The sequence below is a fragment of the Monodon monoceros genome, unplaced genomic scaffold (genome assembly GCF_005190385.1).
Source record: "Monodon monoceros isolate NGI ecotype Baffin Bay Population unplaced genomic scaffold, NGI_Narwhal_1 Super_Scaffold_8, whole genome shotgun sequence".
In the NCBI taxonomy this organism is placed as follows: Eukaryota; Metazoa; Chordata; class Mammalia; order Artiodactyla; family Monodontidae; genus Monodon; species Monodon monoceros.
Window position 1 is genome coordinate 63,669,517 of NW_021703785.1, and position 18,085 is coordinate 63,687,601.

The window sequence follows — 18,085 nt, forward strand, 5'->3', positions numbered from 1 at the left end:
GGGATCCCATGCCTTATTAGTTGTGGATTCTGCCTCTGCCCACAGTTCTTTAGTCCTTGCCTGTTTCGGAGCCCTTCCTATTAGAGGCACTGGCGGGGCAGTGCAGTGCCAGGAGGCCCAGGCATCAGGCTCATTCAGCAAAGACAGGACCATAGAATGCAAGCAAATTAAAGCATTCTCAGTGCTTCCTACTTCAATCTGCCCCCCAAAAAACAAAAAAACAAAACATAGGTGTGTTCGTGTGTGTGTTTTAGAGGGAGTCACCAAATACATGTCAAAGGCAACACACAAATTAGTGCAACATGAGTTCTGTGACATTTGGTAAAGGTCTTTGGAGAAGATGACAAAACAAGGAGCTTCCCAGTTCCATGGCCCCTAAGGTTTGGTGCAAACACTGTGTGTGAAAAATCACCAAACATGTACCTCACCACTGAATTTTGTGAGGGTCGACTTATTACCCCTGTTACCTGGTAGTCTCCAGGCTTTAGAAGAGTTCTTGTCACTTTGATTTTTTAGATGAGTCACTGGGTTTGTTGCCCCCAGAGGCACTTCATTATGATTCAGTGTAAAGCCCTGAAAGGACTCGGCTTCCGGGAGTTAGGGGTGGGATGAGGGCTGCAGTGGTTCCGCGTTGGCATGAGGCTGAATTGACACCTTTGATGTAGCCTAAGACAGAACCCGCACCTCCCACTGCTGCTCAGAAGACGTCAGCCTTACGCAGAAAAGGCATCTGCTAAGGAATCCTGCTTCTCATTCAGCCTGCTCTGGGAGCAGCCTTAGCCATCGTTAACTAATCCAACTGCTTCCCTCCTCCCCTGCGGTGCTGGGTTTAGTGCTAAGAAGGAGTTTCGCCTCTTGTTCTTGTCAGGTTAGGCACTGAGACTGTGTCCATGTTAGAACTCATAGAAGGTAAGTTAAATGCATGATCCCTCTCCCTCACGGAAAGATGTTTATTTTGCGCCCTGGAGGACATTTGTGTCTCATTGCTAATCCTACTTCGTTGCTGTGGATGTAAAACATGTAAAAATGTTGACATTTTTACAGGCAAAATAGTGGCGATCTGATACATCTTTACAGAGTCATGTCTTTAAGTGTTTTATCAGTTCTTAGAGGTGTTGTTACTCAGAGAAAAGAATGGCTTACGTGAGTTCTGTGGCTTTGATTCCTTTTAGGGATAATGTTTAAAAGTCTTGAGAGTCAGGTTGATTCTCGTGATGTAAACCTATTAAAAAGCAGCTTTTATTTTCGACAGCAGTACAGACTAACGGTGAGGAGTTTCTGAGTGTCTGTGCCAGTTACTTTGTCTTGCTGGAGGCAGGTCCTTCTGAGTTAGGCTGGGGGATGCATAGGGCGCAAGTGGATGTGGGAACTTCTAGAAGTGAGTTCTGAACTCTAAAAAGACAGTGATCTGTTTTCACAAGACACTGGGACTATCACTTGTGAGCTGTGCTAATATTTGCTCTCACTGGGTTGTACTGGGAAGCTAAACTAAAGAAGGAAGCATGAAGTCCATTGAAAATGTCTCAGAACCGCATGCCTAAAATCTCCGTGGGCACAGCTAAGAGCATCATTCATAAATTCATCAGGAAAGTTGTGCAAAGTACATTATTATTCTTTTTAATGTAACCTGCTGCTATATTCAACACTGGATTAGCAAAGCAGTGAGTTTCTGAAGAAGGTTTCTCCCAGAAGCTATTTTTCAGCACTATAGATAAAAAGGTATCTGGAATTTTAGCAAATGTCCCTCTTTAATTGTTTGTTGCTCTGAGAAGAAGATTTGTCGTGAGAATTCTTTAGTAAGCCACTTTTTCACTCTGTGATCCTCTGTGTTTCTAGTTAATGGAACCCCTGGGAGTCAGCTCTCTACTCCACGCTCGGGCAAGTCTCCAAGCCCATCACCCACCAGCCCTGGAAGCCTGCGGAAGCAGAGGGTAAGGAAATGAGCACGCTCCTTGTTTAAGACCTGTCCATGTCTCGGTGCAGATGGCACAGGTGCCAGCAAATAGGCCTCTCATGATAGCGCTGCTTGTCTCTAAGGAAGAACCAGGCGAGGACAGGAGGTGACCGACCTTGGGTCATTTATTATGGCTGTGGTTTCTCTTAGCTACGACTCGGGGCTTTAAATTTCCCTGTAAACTTGTCCTGATCTTAATTCCAGGGAGAATAGACAGTTGCTGCTTCACTTTGAAATACCTCACTCTTTTTGTCTCGAGTGCACAAAGACGTTAATGGCACTGGATTGTAAGCTTCCTTAGCTGAAATGAGTTTCATTAGAGACATCATCACTGGTCACCAGCCTTCCTTAAGAAAGAAAAGGAAAAGTGCCTGGATTGGAGGTGGGCAGGCCCTGGTGGGAGTTGCTTTAGGGCAAAGGATGGTGGTCCAGAGCCCCTGAGGGTTTGTGCTGCAGAGATGGTTGCATGTGACCTGTGTTTTTGTGAATGAAACCCACACTGAGCACCTTCTCTTCATCGTGACCTGCATTTATCTTTGAGCTTCTTGTGTAATAATGGAGAAGTTGATTGAGCTTGGAGACCAAAGTCAAAAAAGTTACCGGAAACAGTGTTCGTTTCTCTATGCTAAGGAAGGGGGTGGGATTAGCTTTTCTTTCAGGATGGAAGAACTACTGTTCAGAACGCCTCACAACCTCTGCGGTTTGTCTTTCCCAGTAAGACCAAGGCAAGAATCAAAGGAGTGGGACAGGGAGGAGGGGCATGGCGCAGTGGAGGCAACAGGAGGCCTTTCATTGGCCTGATTTCAAAGGCAAGGTGCGGAGGGAGGTTTCAGGACATTTTAAGAAGCTAGGGCTCTTTGGCGGCTTTTGAACTCAAAGATTGGATTCATGAATTTCATTTCTTGTACTATGTGCTTTAAAATGAGACTTTAGGGCTTCCCTGGTGGCGCAGTGGTTGAGAGTCCGTCTGCCGCTGCAGGGGACACGGGTTCGTGCCCCGGTCCGGGAAGATCCCACATGCCGCGGAGCGGCTGGGCCCGTGAGCCATGGCCGCTGAGCCTGCGCATCCGGAGCCTGTGCTCCGCAGCGAGAGAGGCCACAACAGTGAGAGGCCCGCATACCGCAAAAAAAAAAAAAAAAAAAAAAGAGAGAGACTTTATGTTCCATACATTTAAACTGCCTCCAAGAGGAAAGCTCCTCTTTGCAAGCCTCCTGCCGAGGTTGTGTCCACACACCCTCTGGGGGGGTGGGTGAATGAGTCAGTCCCCAGTCCCCTTTGCAGCCTGACCTGCCACGTAGCAGGTTGTACTGTCCTACTCGCTCCACTGAACCACCTGGCATCAGGTGTAGCTGGTTTTGATTATTGCATGAGGCCTGGAGCTGGACACCAGCTCCTCCACTAAATGGCTGTGTTATCTTTGATAAGTCTGTTATCCTCTCCTGGCTTCAGTCAAAACAAAACAAAATAAAAGGCTCTTTACAGATAGAAAGCCCAATAATGCGACTCCAGTTCCAGCTGAGTGTTTTCACTATGGTTTCTTCATGGCCACAGTCTAATCTGGCATTTTAAAGTACAGGAATCATTAGTGAACTACTAGAAGAATGGGCCAAGTTCATTTAATCTCCTAAATGTCTGTGGTTGAGTGGAGGAAGGGCTAGTGGAGTGAGTGATGCTCTTCTTATAAATGTTACCCAGTGAGGCCCCCATCTATAGAGGCAGCCATTAGAAATAGGGCAGATTGGGGACTTCCCTGGTGGTCCAGTGGTTAAGACTTTCTTTGCTTTCCAATGCAGGGGGTATGGGTTCGATCCCTAGTTGGGGAATTAAGGTCCCACATGCCATGTGGCCAAAAAACCAAAACATAAAAGAGGCAATATTGTAACAAATTCAATAAAGACTTTAAAAACAAAAAAAAAGAAAAAGAAATAGGACGGATAGGGCCCTCTTACATAGAATAGTCTCTCTTTTGAGGTGTATACCTTGGAGACTCCACCTGGCATAGAAATCCCTCTTCATCCTTTGGGCTAATTAAATTAGATTCAGGATTTAGCTCATGCTTTGTTGTTGAGATTAGATTAGAATGAGTGAGACTCCCTGCTACAGATCTGAGCTTCCCTCCTGCTGGCTTATGGTGGAGACTCCATCTTGGGGATGTAAAGCGCTTGGCTCAACTCTCCCTTTGTTGGCAGAATGAGGCTAGAATTTGCTTCTTCTGCCCTCTGTATTTCCTACTTCACTATGATTTTGTCCAACTGAGGCAGAAAATTTCCATCCAGCTCCTAGCAGCTGTGTGGCCAATGGCTTATGTAATTAACACTGCCAGCGCTTGGGAAATGATTATAAGGGATGGTTCTCTTGTAGATTCTTCATTTTGTCATTTAAACTACCAGTGCAAGCTCCGTACTTGACAGGGAAAAACAATCTCGTTTGTTTTAAGGAGACAAAAGGTTTATCATCATCTGAAAACATTTATTAAACACATGTTGTGAGCAGAGCACCAGATAGTTTAGAGATGGTTCAGTTTCCAGGCTTTTGAATTGAGGCCGTAAATGAACATCCTCCATCCATGTACCATGTCAATGAGTAGAAACATTCCCAGCTGCTTTAGTGAGAGGAGCTTTCATCTTGGTGTGGAGGCAACTGCATCAAATAATCCCTCCCAGTTAAAATGAGCCTAGAATATCCCTAAAAACTGATTCTGTTTCAAATTTGGTTAGTATTCTTCTCAAATGGCTATACTCCTATGCAGGAAATACTGAAATAAGTGAAAGATGGCAAGTGCTAAAAGAAGACACATCAAGGAATAAATTAACTCTTTTTATTGCAAATTGGAAAACAGTAGCTACTTCTCTTTTTCTTTCTGGGTTGCCTAGCAACATGGCCAGGGAAATGAGTGGGCTGCCTCTCCCTGCAACACACACTCACACTTCCTACCTCATTTTGAAACACAGGAATATAAGCTGCTTTTCTTTTTTAAGGAATATTGAGACATTTGACCGCTTCTTCACAAACAAGAAAATCTGTACTTTTATTTATGTTAATTTTGATGGTTTAGTCAGCTTTTTTCCTTCCCTTAATATTTTTGTTGCCTCTTTTGGTATTTAGAATAGTCCTATACAATAGGAGTCTGCATGCCAGATATTTTTCTTCTTGAAAGCGCTGATGGCAGTGTACCAAGCAACTGCCCTATTTTTCCAAAACACTGTTATTTAAATTGCTGTCTAGAAGCGTTTGGTCACAGATGCAGATCCGGGAGGATCTTTTCCATCCATGAACTTTCTGGGGTCCTATTTCTTAATACATCAGGAAGAAAAGTGTTTTATTGTGTAGGTGGAATGACGCTCCCCATGATACTCCCACATGGCTGACTTTTGTAGATTATCTGATCAGTCAGTTGATGTGAAGAGTGGGTGGTTCAAAATAGAAAAGAAGCCAGGATTCTAGACACTCTCTGCAGATCTGAGCTCGTTGCCTGGTGACCAGCAGAGGGATCTCTTAGCAGAAAAGGGTGGAGGGGAGAAGAGGGAAGGTGATGGGTGAGCGGTTGGGGAACCGGGATAAACACTGGGAAGGGAGCAGGGAGGTCAAGTTCGCATTCTTTCCGTCTTCCAAACGTACCATTTTGAAAAGGCAATGTTTATTGGGTGTATGCGGGGTGCAAATGCAACCCTTGAGTTGCTGCTCTGGGGCCAGAATTTCCTGAATGCCAGCTGGGGCTCCTAATAAATTATTGCCTGAGGTAAGCACCTTCCTCTTCTACCCAGAATGGGAAGGAAACGTTCAAGGAAGAATTGCCTAGATACATAGTAGCAGAGTTTGGTGTTGACAGACCTCAAGGGCCCAAGAACCCAACTGGACACAGAGGAAGGCAAAAGCTTATGAGCAGATCAAGCCAGTAAGGCAGAATAAACACCCTTTTCATCTATTTAGATGCTTTCATGATCTCAGAAACCGAGGATGCCCATTCAGTATTGTTCCACTCCTAAGAGAGCGCAGGGCACCTAAGAAAGCCGAGTAAACAAATCTATACCTGCCCTTCATCTTACAGGACCTGTATCGCCCCCTCTCTTCAGATGATTTGGATTCAGTAGGAGACTCAGTGTAAAAGAGACAATGGAGCAGTGTATATGGTTTGTGGTTGGGTGAAGGTTTCACGTTTCCTAAGCAAAAGTCTAACAGCAAAATACACAAAAGAGTTTTGCATACCTTGAAATTATGAAGACTAAATCATATAGAAGGAAATATCCAGGCATTTTATATTAATCCTTGAAAGAGATTTTTTTTAATATCTCCTACGTTGATTTGCCTGAGGGAGCTTGAACACAAACTGGCTCAATTGGTGAGGTTTTTGTGCCAGGCCTGGCTCTAGATGAATTTCATGTATGGGCCCGATCTTAGTTTCAGAACATGCTAATGGTGTAGCAAGACAGTCATATTTTCTGTAGATGGGGTTTTCATTTTGATCATAAGTAAACATGTAGATACAAATTTTCTGTACAATTCTGTACAGATTTTCTGGCTAAGCAGATTAAAATGCCACTAGCAGACATTTTTTCTTAAAGTTGTATTCTTCTTAAACTTTACATTGCTGATTTTAAAGTACTTTTATTGCAAAATAATCAAAATATTCAAGTAGGGTTCTTCTTCTTCCTAGACAATATTCAGAGCTACTTGTCATTTTGTGGGTTAGTCTAGGTGAGGAAAAACACCCATGTCAAAGACATATCTCATGAAGACTCTCTTGTTAAGCATAGGAACTTTCCTTATTTTTGTTGTAAAAAGTAAATTTTACTTTTTAAACTTATCTTTCATTGAAAACAGCATAAGTATAGCTTAAACATGAAGAATTTTTTCAATGGCATTGCTATAAATTATATAATTCCTCCCTATAACCATATATGTAATTTTTCAAATATGTAAATGCTGAAGCTAGGAAGCTTTTTTTAAAAACATACAGACCTAAAAAATTGTGTCTGGACTTATTCCAAAAAAACAATTTGAAAAGCAAAATTATTTTAAATGTTGCTACATAAATCAGGTCCCAAATATCCAAATCTCTACTCTGATAAATCCTGGATCTTACTGGTATTTTGGAAATTTTCATATGCAAAACTCCTTTGTGTTAAACAAAGTAAGTCTATGATTATAACCTATTGTTAATCATTAACCTACTAATTCTGCTTTCCTAGTCCTCTGTTTAAAAATTATAGTCAGCTTTGCTTAAACATAAAACAATTATTTTTAATCTGAATGTTAAGAACTAATTTAATGTGTATGGTCTATTGTATTTAAGCCATACCCTAGTGATCATTTAGTTTTACTAGTTCAAACACTAACAATTTAAGACTTGTGTAGCATGGTTTTGATATTTTACAGGCTTGACATATCTCAGTAGGTGATAAATTAAAAATGTATGATGCCACTTGGAGGCTTTTACTTGGGGTTTTTTTTTCAAATTTTACTTGAAGATTGAATTTAAAAACAAAATGTTTGATTCAAAATGGAGAGAATTTCAGTTGTCATATACTGTTTTAAATGTTATCCATTTATCTCCTTGATAAATTGCTCAACTATCAAATTTTACCATCTGGTTTATAGTTACATATGTTACTATCTCACTTTCCAAGTGAATAAAATATTCCAACCATAAGAAGGAGAAGAAGAAAAAAAAACAGTACAGGCAGCCTAACAGCATTTGAAAACTTAGCCTTATAAAAATTAGTGCCTCATTATCCTGTCTGTTGCAGAGAAAGACACTTCTCTGGCAGGTTATTTGAGAACTGCAAACTGAACCATTCCATCTTGAAAGAACAGTTCATAATACCTGTTCCAGACTTCAGATTTTAAAACTGTTTCCAATAGAAATGAACAGAGACTCCTGCTGAGATCAAAAGGCTGCTTTGTTTTAGCTGAAACAGTAAACATCTGTGAGGTTGCCTATGCTGGTGTCTGTTCTAGTTATGTCTTTGTAAGATGCATTACTTAATACAGTTGAGTCCATAAAAGATTAGTATGTATTTGACTGAACTGTCAAAAATGCAGAGAAAGCAGTGGAACAGTTAACCTAAATCTGGTGGGGTCAGATGGTCCAGAACAAAAAATAAATTCCAATAATTTTAACTTCCCTGAACTGTCAATCTTATGGACAACTACTGCTTAGAAAGGTCCAATAAACGCTATTTGTTCTGGATAAGTGGTAGATATTGCCAATTGATATGAAGCCCAGGGCTTTGTTTAGACATGGCAAAAAGAAACTGGACTTGTACTAATTGCCGATAGATATCATGGCCAGCTTTCCATCCAGGCAGTTCCGAGGGAAATGCTATTCCACAGCATTTAATCTTTTGAACATATGACTTTTATTAAACGACTGTTCAGGGGCAATATATATCATTTACTTTTGAAACTAAAATCCCTCAGAGATTGAAACAGCACACCATTTATAGACTTTGAGATCTCTTCCTGTGCAGAGCATAATTCCATTATACTAAAGCAGAAATTAAAAAAAAAAAAAAAATGCTTAGCAACAAACCAGAAGTTTTCAGTTTATTGGTGGAACCGAATTGATGATTTATAGGCACTTAAGATTTACTTACTTATAGAATTCTTTTAAAAAAAAATTAGACACTGAATATTTAAATTGTTCTACTGGGCAGAAGAGACCTCCAGCAAAAGCAATGCATTTTTGTCCTTATGGTAGACCTTAAATGTTCTGTGAAGACATTGCACTCTAGGAAAAATTTGGTCATTGGCACTTACATTTTCACCTGTAGACATCATAGAGAACGATACAATAAACGTATCCCTGCTTTTAGCATTTTAGAAGTGCAAAACCTAATTATATATCAAGTATAAACTTCAGTGTGAACTCAAAAGACTGGTTCTGAAAGCCACGTGGTTTGTTTCTTCTTTGTCTTGCTTAATTACGTGGGGTGGGGCAGGAGTTCCCAATGTTTTCATACTGTCATAGACTTGTGAGACGTGGCAGGTCCACACCCATCTATACACATCCCTGTGTTCTTATATTGGCTCATCTAAATATTAAAAGTATCAAATACTATCTTTTAAAAACATTTTGAACCAGAATTCATGTGCCACATGTGTTCCCTATGTTAACCAGCAGGGGTATTTTGGTTGCATCCACTGCAGATCTGTACATGATTTTTTTTTTTTTTTTCATTTAAAAGTAATGAAATCTAAAAGCCACATTTCTTAATACAAATGCATGAATATATAGAATAATATCCTTAAAAATAATTCCATATATTTTAGCTATTGGACTACTAAATTTTTCATATGTGGCCATATATCTACCCAGGTGTGTAGGTGTTTACGTAAATTTGCAGGGCTCAGTGTGTATATGGGTGTGCTTATGTAAGTATTTGTGTATGTTTATAGACCATAAATGGTAGAGTATGGTATTTGTGACACAGCCTTATAAGTTACTGGCTCTTGTGGAATTGTATGTAAGACCTTTCATGTCATAAATCATTACCCATGACATATTAATTGAGGCATATTTAACTTCAAAAGTAGTTTTCTAAACTAGTATGGCAAAACGGTTCCAAATAATAGGCAGATGTACTGATTTATTTTAAACAATTTGGAATCCAGTTAAACAAAAATTTCAAATTCAGATAAATCCAATATTGTGTTAACTATTAAATATAAGCATACATTAATGCTTATATTGTTATGTCCTGATATTCTATTATTAAAATGATTATATACTATCACTGTTGTTTCTCTAATGTGTATGACGTGGTGATTGTCAGTCAGTATTCACTAACAAAAGGAAGTATTGATTTATAGGGTTGTGAGTAGGTGAGTAATTATATTGAAACATAAATCGAAGAGAATTCAAACTGTGTTTGATTTGAAGTAAGTTGAATTGCAAAGCCAGATAACCTGTAAGGCAGTTTTGTATGTTCTTTCAAAACACGATTCTAAAGTATTGATGTATTTTCAGTAGTAACCCTACTATACTTCCTGTATGTGTGTATAACAAATATACACACTCCTGAAAATGTTAATTGAACGAATATATTGGGAATGAACTTTTTGGCCAACCCAATACTGTATATACTTACATTTCCTATTTATGCGTATTTGCATTAGCCTGGCTAGCATCTCTAACTGTGCATGTCAGTGACAACGATATCCCACAGAATTATAGTGTGAAAATTAGAGATATATTGAATTCGAAATACCAATTGCCTGATGCAGTTTGTTATACTGTCAGCTGAAAAACATTTGTAACTTTGTGCCTGTAATGCATGTGGAAAAGATAGGAAATCTGAGGCCCTAGCTATAATTTTTCAGGGTGCATGATATATAGTGTCTTTAAAATGTGGTTCATTTTAGTAAAGACGATGGATAAATTCCAAGATAGTATAAATGATGCATGTAATACATGGGTGTTTGTATTATATATGGCCACAAAATGGTTTTGAAGCCAGGGTAGTAGGTATCTGAAAGGTCATAGGCAAAGAACTATGAAAGTTAATTTTCTTGTGATGTGTTTCTTTGAGTTTATATTCATCAACAAGCAAGGAATTGAGTTTATTTGTTCTGAGGACATTTTACTTTGAAATACACTATGAATGTTGTCAATTTGGACAAAATTTTTGCAGAGAGGTTGACATATTTCCTGCTTACAGTTTGAGTTACTCGGATGAGCATTTTCTTAAAAAAAGCATTTGGTGTTAAAATGTTTTAAACAGCAACATGTTTTAAAAATCCATCAGTTGAGGCCATCAGCAGTTTTACAGAGCGAAATGATGAAATGTTTCATTGACCTACCCAATTTTGAAAGTTCCATCACTTTGTACTGTGGCTTCACTGTAAAATGTTGTACCTTGTGTTTCACACTGGACCATGTTATTCCCCTCAAAGTTAATGTTGTGACACTTACCACCTTAAAAATAACTATAATAAACAGGAAAAACCACCTACGTTGTTCAGTGAGTTTCTTTCAGCAAACTTGATAAGTAGACATTGAAACTGAAATGACTGTGTGGGGTGAGGGTTACATTCATAATCATATTTATGGTGGTTTATGATGTAATTAGCATCAGCAGATAATACCTGAGATACTGCAGAATGACACCGCATGACATCCAAAGTATAAAATACCGACAGTAGCGATGAAATACGACTATTTTGTTGAAGAATTCTGTTTTAGTTGGTTCTATTAAAATCATTGATACACTTGCCTCTCAGGGTTGCATTAATGGTGAATATGTCAGACAAATTGGCAACTGGTTGAAAAAAAAGAAATTTTAACCCTAGTAACTTCCTCCTGGGCATGAAGGCCTTTTTCCCAAAGTCATCTAACTTGCAGGGGGAAAAAATGTGCATGTGTATATAGGTGCATGTGTGTGTATGAAAGGTATTTTAAAAGTGCTAAATAAATAAATGTATCATAAAATAACTATAATAACAAACTTGATTACCCAACTTTAATATAGAACAAAGACCCATAATCTGTTTCATTCTTAATATGGTATATAAGGGAGAATAGAAAATTCTACTGGCCTAGTTAGAAAAAAATTTTTTACATTAACATTATTATAGAAGTCTAAAATTCTGGTTTTAAATCTAACATTTTTACTAGGTTCATTTTAACCTTAAAATTATAGTTTGCTTTAATTGGTTCTCTTTATTATTTCCATGATAACCTAAATATAGTCAGTACTCAAAGCAATAATGGTACAGCTGGAAGGAATGTTTACAAGTTTATAAAATTCCAAATTGTGCTTCTACTTTCTGAATATAATAGACTTCAAAGTGAAATGGAGCAGGTGCCTGAAAGAGTAGTGCTGGGAATCCAAACTGAGGAGTAAATCATGGAGGGAATTATTTTATTGAGAGGAGATTCCCCTTCCAAACTATGATTTCACAGCGAGGAACTCCTAAGAGGAGACCTGGTGCCCACCAAGACAAATGGTTGAGATTCTAAATGTACAGATCCTGGCTTTAAGTGAGCATAGTGATTAGATGGTAGCAGCAAAGCAGACTGCCCCATACAACAGAATCGTAACTAAACGTGTTTATCTTTGATATCTTGGCTCCGTGGTTTCACTAACATAGATTTCAGTATTCCCATTTTCATTTTCTCTTCCTCTGAGTAAACCTATTTTATGAATGACAGTTCTACAGTCCTTTTAAAACTCTGACCAAATGTTTATAACTTCTTACGCATTTCAGTATTCATTCTGAGTTATGCACGTGTTTGCTGTGCTGTAAACTTTAGGTTATGCATACTATGGAGAATGCGGACAAGGGAATTTGGAAAAAGGAATTACTTTTGTGCCTTGCTTCAAGTAATGGAGCCTTATTAGTTATTGTAGATTGATGTCATCAACTTATTGTTCTCTACCCACTTGGAAAGTAAATGAATGTATGTTTTTTTCTATATACACAGAGTCCCTTGGATTTCAAGCTCTCTACACAAAGGTTATGATTTAATTTTGTTATATGAGATCATCTTTAGACATTCTATAGGCCTCAAGTCAGGATCACCAAAACAATTATTTGAGTTTGTTAAATATTTGTTGGTTGTGTTTCCTTTATAAAATTGATCCAGTTGATTTCTAAATTCTTTTACTGCCATTTTCCAAAAAAAAAAGTTAACAAAGTAATAACTGCATGCCGAGACAGAATGTGAAGTGGAAACAATGTAATTATCCAGAAAAAGCTCAAGTTATCTGGTGAGGTTTTTCTACCTTAATTACATCAGTTGGATCAATTGGATATTTTTGTAGTCATTATTCGGTGTGGACCCCAGCTGAGTACCATTAATACAAGTGGCAGGAGGAACTCGTACCATTTTATGTTTGAAATGAACTGTTTTTTACTACATAGTCATCAGATACATCTTGGTAAAATGTGGTTAGAACTGTTATGTCAGCTTTCTCACTTACTTCAAAAAAGTGTGATATGTTCTCCATCTGTTACATGATCCAAAGCTACACTTAGGATGTGTTCTTACTGAGGCCAGTGCTTTTATGAAGGTGTGCCATAAAAGCATCCAGGTGCCAGCAACCTGTCCACCTGGTTCCCATTAAATCTGCCTGGAAGCAATGACATTTCAAATGTCAGAATATCTCTTAGAGCAGCTAATTGCATTAAGTTCTAAAATTACTATGTTTTGCACTGTACACCCCTATGCCTTGGAATTCGCATACTGACTGAAGCAAACACAAAATCTTATCATCATGTATCCTATAAAATGGTTTATCCTCTCAGAAAAACCAAATAAGTAAATTGATTTCATTTATAAGCATGCAAAAATATAAGTGGGCCTTTTAGCTTCTGTAGGTCATAGATAGAGGCTGATTCATCTCATTGGGTTAATTCTAAAGAACAAGAACCTACACATTTTCCCTTTAGTATTTTCAAAATCCTTCAATCAGACTTATGGGCAATAATCAAAATGTTCCCACGCCGTCTAAGGTAGTATATTTAGGAGTAGTTACCAGGGTACTCAAAGGGCTGTGGTGATTACTGAATGATTTCAACTGGGAGAGACAGCAAAAATGTTAAGTGACAAAATCAGAATCCAAAAATAACGGGCTGGAAGGATATGAATGTAATAAATATGACATTAACATGAGTAAATGCGAAGTCTTAGACTTGATCCAAAACGCCAACCTCTCAAATACAGAATAAGGATATCTTAACACACTGTGAGTTCAGTGTAGGCTTAAAAGTTATGTTGTTACTGTTAAGCCAATATGATCTTAAAGTGCATTAATACTCTATTCACAAGGAAGAAAGCTCTACCCTTCTCTCTCTCTGTGCTGGTCCGGGTACACCTAGAATATTGCATTTGTTTTGAGCACTAGCATTAACCAGAGAAATCGACAACTGGAGGGTCAAGGGGTCACGGGGCCCTGTCTGATGACTGACAACCCAGAAAACTGGGATTATTGAAATTGAAAAAGAGAAGACACAGAAGGAGCCAAGTATCTCTTTCCAAATATCGGAAACATTGTCCTGTTGGGAAATGCACTGTACTGGGTGGCTCCAGAGGTGAGAGCTAAGAACAACAAATAGGAGATGTAGAGGGGCATCATTTGAACATAACTTAAGGAAGAACTTTCTTTGCCTCATTAACAGTTAGGGGGGCTGCCTTAGGAAGTAATGTGTTCAGTATTGGAGGTGTTTGGACAGAGGCCATTTGACCACGTGCCTGGGATTTTTGTAGTGGGCATTTGGTCTCTCAGTGGAAGTAGGGTAGAACAGGTAATATTTAAGGTCCATTTCAGTCCCTGAAATTCGTTGAATCCATAAATGGTCATTGTCTTGGAAAAGTGTATAATGTTAACTATCTTACTTCTTTGGGGGAAAAGAAGAGCTAACACCGTTAGAAATTTAATACATTTATTTTATGTCATTTGAGCATAGTAAATAAAATGAGAACTTTCCATTTTCAGAGTACCGTGTTTGTAATTAAATGTTTTTCTCTTACAATTGTCTGTTACCTTCAGACAGTATGAAATTTGAAATGACTTGGAGTATGTTTTCAAACCTAAAGTTGAAAATAAGCAATTTTAAACATAAGCAGACTTGTGTTAACCCTACTTTTTTTTTTTTTTTTTTTTTTAACCAGAGCCTAAAAAACCTGAGGGGTTTTTTGTTCATAAGGCAGAGAAAAACACAGCTGGCACTATGGCCAGCTTGAAGGGCATCAGACATTTGGTGGCACTGTTGAAAATGCAATTCATTAGTTGATAAGGCAGTTTAATGAATAATATCCAGCAAGTTTATTAAACATTACAGTTTAAAAGATGTTTTCATGTTATTTGGGTCAGAATTCTGTATTGAGAATCTGACGTTCTTATTAAAAGAACAAGATTTTGGAATTGAGTCCATAAGTCGTGGACATCTTTGCTAGGAAATACGCTACTAGTCTATTAATTTGAATGCTTGATTCTGAAAGAATGTGTCTTTGTATTCTAAAATCTAAAACGCCATATGACAGGACAGCACCTGCCATCCCAAACCACAGTGTGTCTGCATTATTAAACACCATTTGTGATGCTGCTGGAAGAAATTCAAGGATCAGAAGGCCCAGAAGAGAAAGTCTACATTTTAGACATTTCCTTACTGCTTTTCTGCTTGGAACACCATTTGTTTACAGCACAAGCAATGACACAAGGGATAAAAGATCTCCCTGTTCTGGAAAACACAAACCTTCCCCTCAAATGCGGTAGCGTTAATGTTTCTTTTCTCCAGACCTCGACATCGTAAATCTGCCTTGTCTCAGCCATGTATTCCAATATTATAGATATCAGGTTTTCACAAACAAACATCCGTAAAAGTCAGAAGAGCACACTTAGAGGCTCATACATTTATAGTGCCTTCGACAGAGTTGGTTATGACAGCACAGTTAGTGTCCCAGCAAGAAAAACTCTGTTTCAGGGTCGCAATCTGAATCCTTTCTGGCCTGCCACAGGACAAATGCGTGCTTCTGGTCACAAAGGGAGATTGAATGAGATATAAGGATGGAAACAGCTCAAGTCACCAGGCTGATGGATTGGGGGATTATTACAATACTGGAAAGTAAAAGGCACATCACACAGACTAGGTGACCTTCAGGCATGTGGTGTACTAGAGTAACCACAAAACTTCTAGAAAGTCCTGTGAGGAAGCAGATGCATCAATGCCATGAACTTAACTTTTATTCCCATCGTGTCACCTGTCAGCTTTGATGAACTCGTCCCATGGAACGTGGTCATCTTAGCGGACCCAGGAGAATGTGCTATGGCAGTTGACTCAAATGGCGCTGCAGTGACTGAAGTAGCGTTTGCCGGATTATATTCATCCTTTGGGTGAAGACTAAAATCTTTGAATTTCCTGATATTGTTGGGCGTAATGGCAAGATACTGTTGGGCACAATGACAGTACGTAAAACTTCTCTTCCTACTTACTTTGTGCACAGTTAAGGCTGGATGGAATGGGGAGGAGGTTGAAGGGAGACAGGTAAGCAGAGCAGAAGTAGGTCAACTTTGCTTCTCGCCACCTCTTCATTATTAATTCAACTACAGACGCTCTCTCCCTTCTCTCTGCTCCACAGACAGCCGGCACCATGAGCCCATGCCGCCCCTCACCGCCTCCAGGCTCCCATCAGGCCAACCAAGTGGATAAACCCAAGGAAACAGAAGGAGGATCTTTTAGGACAAGCTGTGTTCACTGTTTAGAAATAGCATTGAAATGTGCAAATTGCTTTCTCAAGGAGTAGATAGAGGGATGGAAAGATTCATTGTTAAAGTACTGCCTCGTGGCTGATCACAGTATTAAATATTTGGTATTGTTTCATCCTCTGAGCTTTGTAATATAGTTGTTACCCTGTTTGCTCTCATGGGTCTTGGGTCCAAATACACCCCAAATTTACAAAGGAATCACAGGCTTAGGCTTTCAGTTCTCTCTTTGCCTCAGGAATAAAAGTAATAATAAGTCAATGTTTCTTGCTATGTAACATTTAATGTATCAATAACTTGCTTAGTGCTATGCCTTTATCTCAAAATGGAATTAAGAAACCCACTCTTCAACCTTTCTCCAAGGATGTGGCAAAGCTGAATATTTTTTAAAGGATATTCCATAAAAAACAAACTGAAGAAAATTTTTTTCTATGGTAAGAATAGAAAAAAAAAAAGATCAGAATGACCCCTTATCTGAAGCCTGTTTGCAGATGAGGGTGTGGAAGAGTGAGGTGAGATACCTCAAAGCTGCCAAACCTAAACAGTGCGCAAAAGGATGCTAACGTTGAGAAAAAGAAATAAAAAATCACGGAACATCCAAAGGACGGTGATGAGCCTGACTCAGTTAACGCCATCTGTTGTTGGGTAATAGGGTGGGGGGAGAGGTAGTCCCAAATGAATAGTCTAAGAGCCTCCCTTTCCGAGTGTTAAGACCAATTTCTCCCTGGTGGTGGGTACGGTTACCTCCCGAGATTCTGGGCTGGGCACAGCACCTGGAGACTCAGGTAGTGGGACCGAGGATGTTTATTCTCTGTTTCTGTTTCCCCCCGCAGAGCTCTCAGCATGGCGGCTCCTCCACTTCACTGGCATCCACCAAAGTCTGCAGCTCGATGGACGAGAACGACGGACCTGGAGAAGGTGGTGAGTTTTGGACTTGGTGTCTGAGGAGAAGGCTCAGCTTGTGCTTGGGCAGAGGATGGGCTGGCTAAATTTACACCCACCAGGAAACTGTCACTTCTCCAGCAGAATGAGCCTGAAGCAGCTTCAGAGGCTCGTAGCCAGGGGGTAGGATTGAACGTGGCTCCCACCAGGGACGGTATCTACTCTCGGGGGCCGGGAAGAGGGAGTTAGCCTAATGTGGAGTCGTTTCCCATCCTCTGAAGGTATAAGCACCCTAACAAAGCCAGCTATTGCCCACTTTGCAAATAAAAGGGGGTAATTGTTGCCTTTGTTGTTCCAAATTTTGTTCACTTCTGGAACAAGAAAGACATCTTTACTTTTTTTTTTTTTTTTTTTTTTTGCGGTACGCGGGCCTCTCACTGCTGTGGCCTCTCCCGTTGAGGAGCACAGGCTCCGGACGCGCAGGCTTAGGGGCCATGGCTCATGAGCCCAGCCGCTCCGCGGCACGAACCCGCGTCCCCTGCATCGGCAGGCGGACTCTCAACCACTGCGCCACCAGGGAAGCCCCTACATCTTGACTCTTTTGCTTGACTGTGATAGCCCTGCAGAGGCACCCTAACTTAAGTGAAGTCAACATGTGAAAATCTGGCTTTACAGAAAGAATGAATTGATGGCAATTGCAAAAATATTCTTTGGACCTTAAGTGAATTCCCTTCAGAAAGTGGTGAGATGATGTGGATTCCAGAATAGACTTTTTTGCTAACTCCTGGATTGTTTTAGATAAGCCTCTTCGGCTCTCCACATCTCAGTTTTTCTTCTGCGAAATGGAGATTGTAATATATGCCTATTTCCTCCCTGGGGGTTATTATCAGGCTCAAATCCATTATGAGAAAGTATTTCGAAACTAAAGTATAAAACTGATATGATCAAGCCACTGTTACAGAATCAGCACCCCTTATTTGTTTTAAATAATATGATTTAATTTTCCAGTAAAGTACCATTTGGGGGAAACACTTTTATTAT

General features: G+C 39.5%; 1 protein-coding gene across 4 annotated transcripts in view; it reads left to right on the forward strand.

Moving 5' to 3' along the window:
• Positions 1-18,085, forward strand: part of DCLK1 (doublecortin like kinase 1) — a 356,039-nt gene that overhangs the window by 279,114 nt on the left and 58,840 nt on the right. For 2 of the 4 annotated variants that reach the window (XM_029209842.1, XM_029209841.1), the window contains exons 6-7: positions 1,837-1,931; positions 6,004-6,495. In XM_029209842.1, the coding sequence (XP_029065675.1) occupies positions 1,837-1,931; positions 6,004-6,060 (152 nt within the window). In that variant the 3' untranslated portion in view covers positions 6,061-6,495. Of the gene's footprint in view, positions 1-547; positions 910-1,836; positions 1,932-6,003; positions 6,496-16,995; positions 17,084-18,085 lie in introns of those variants that run through there. The other 2 variants (XM_029209840.1, XM_029209843.1) reach the window with 2 other exon arrangements.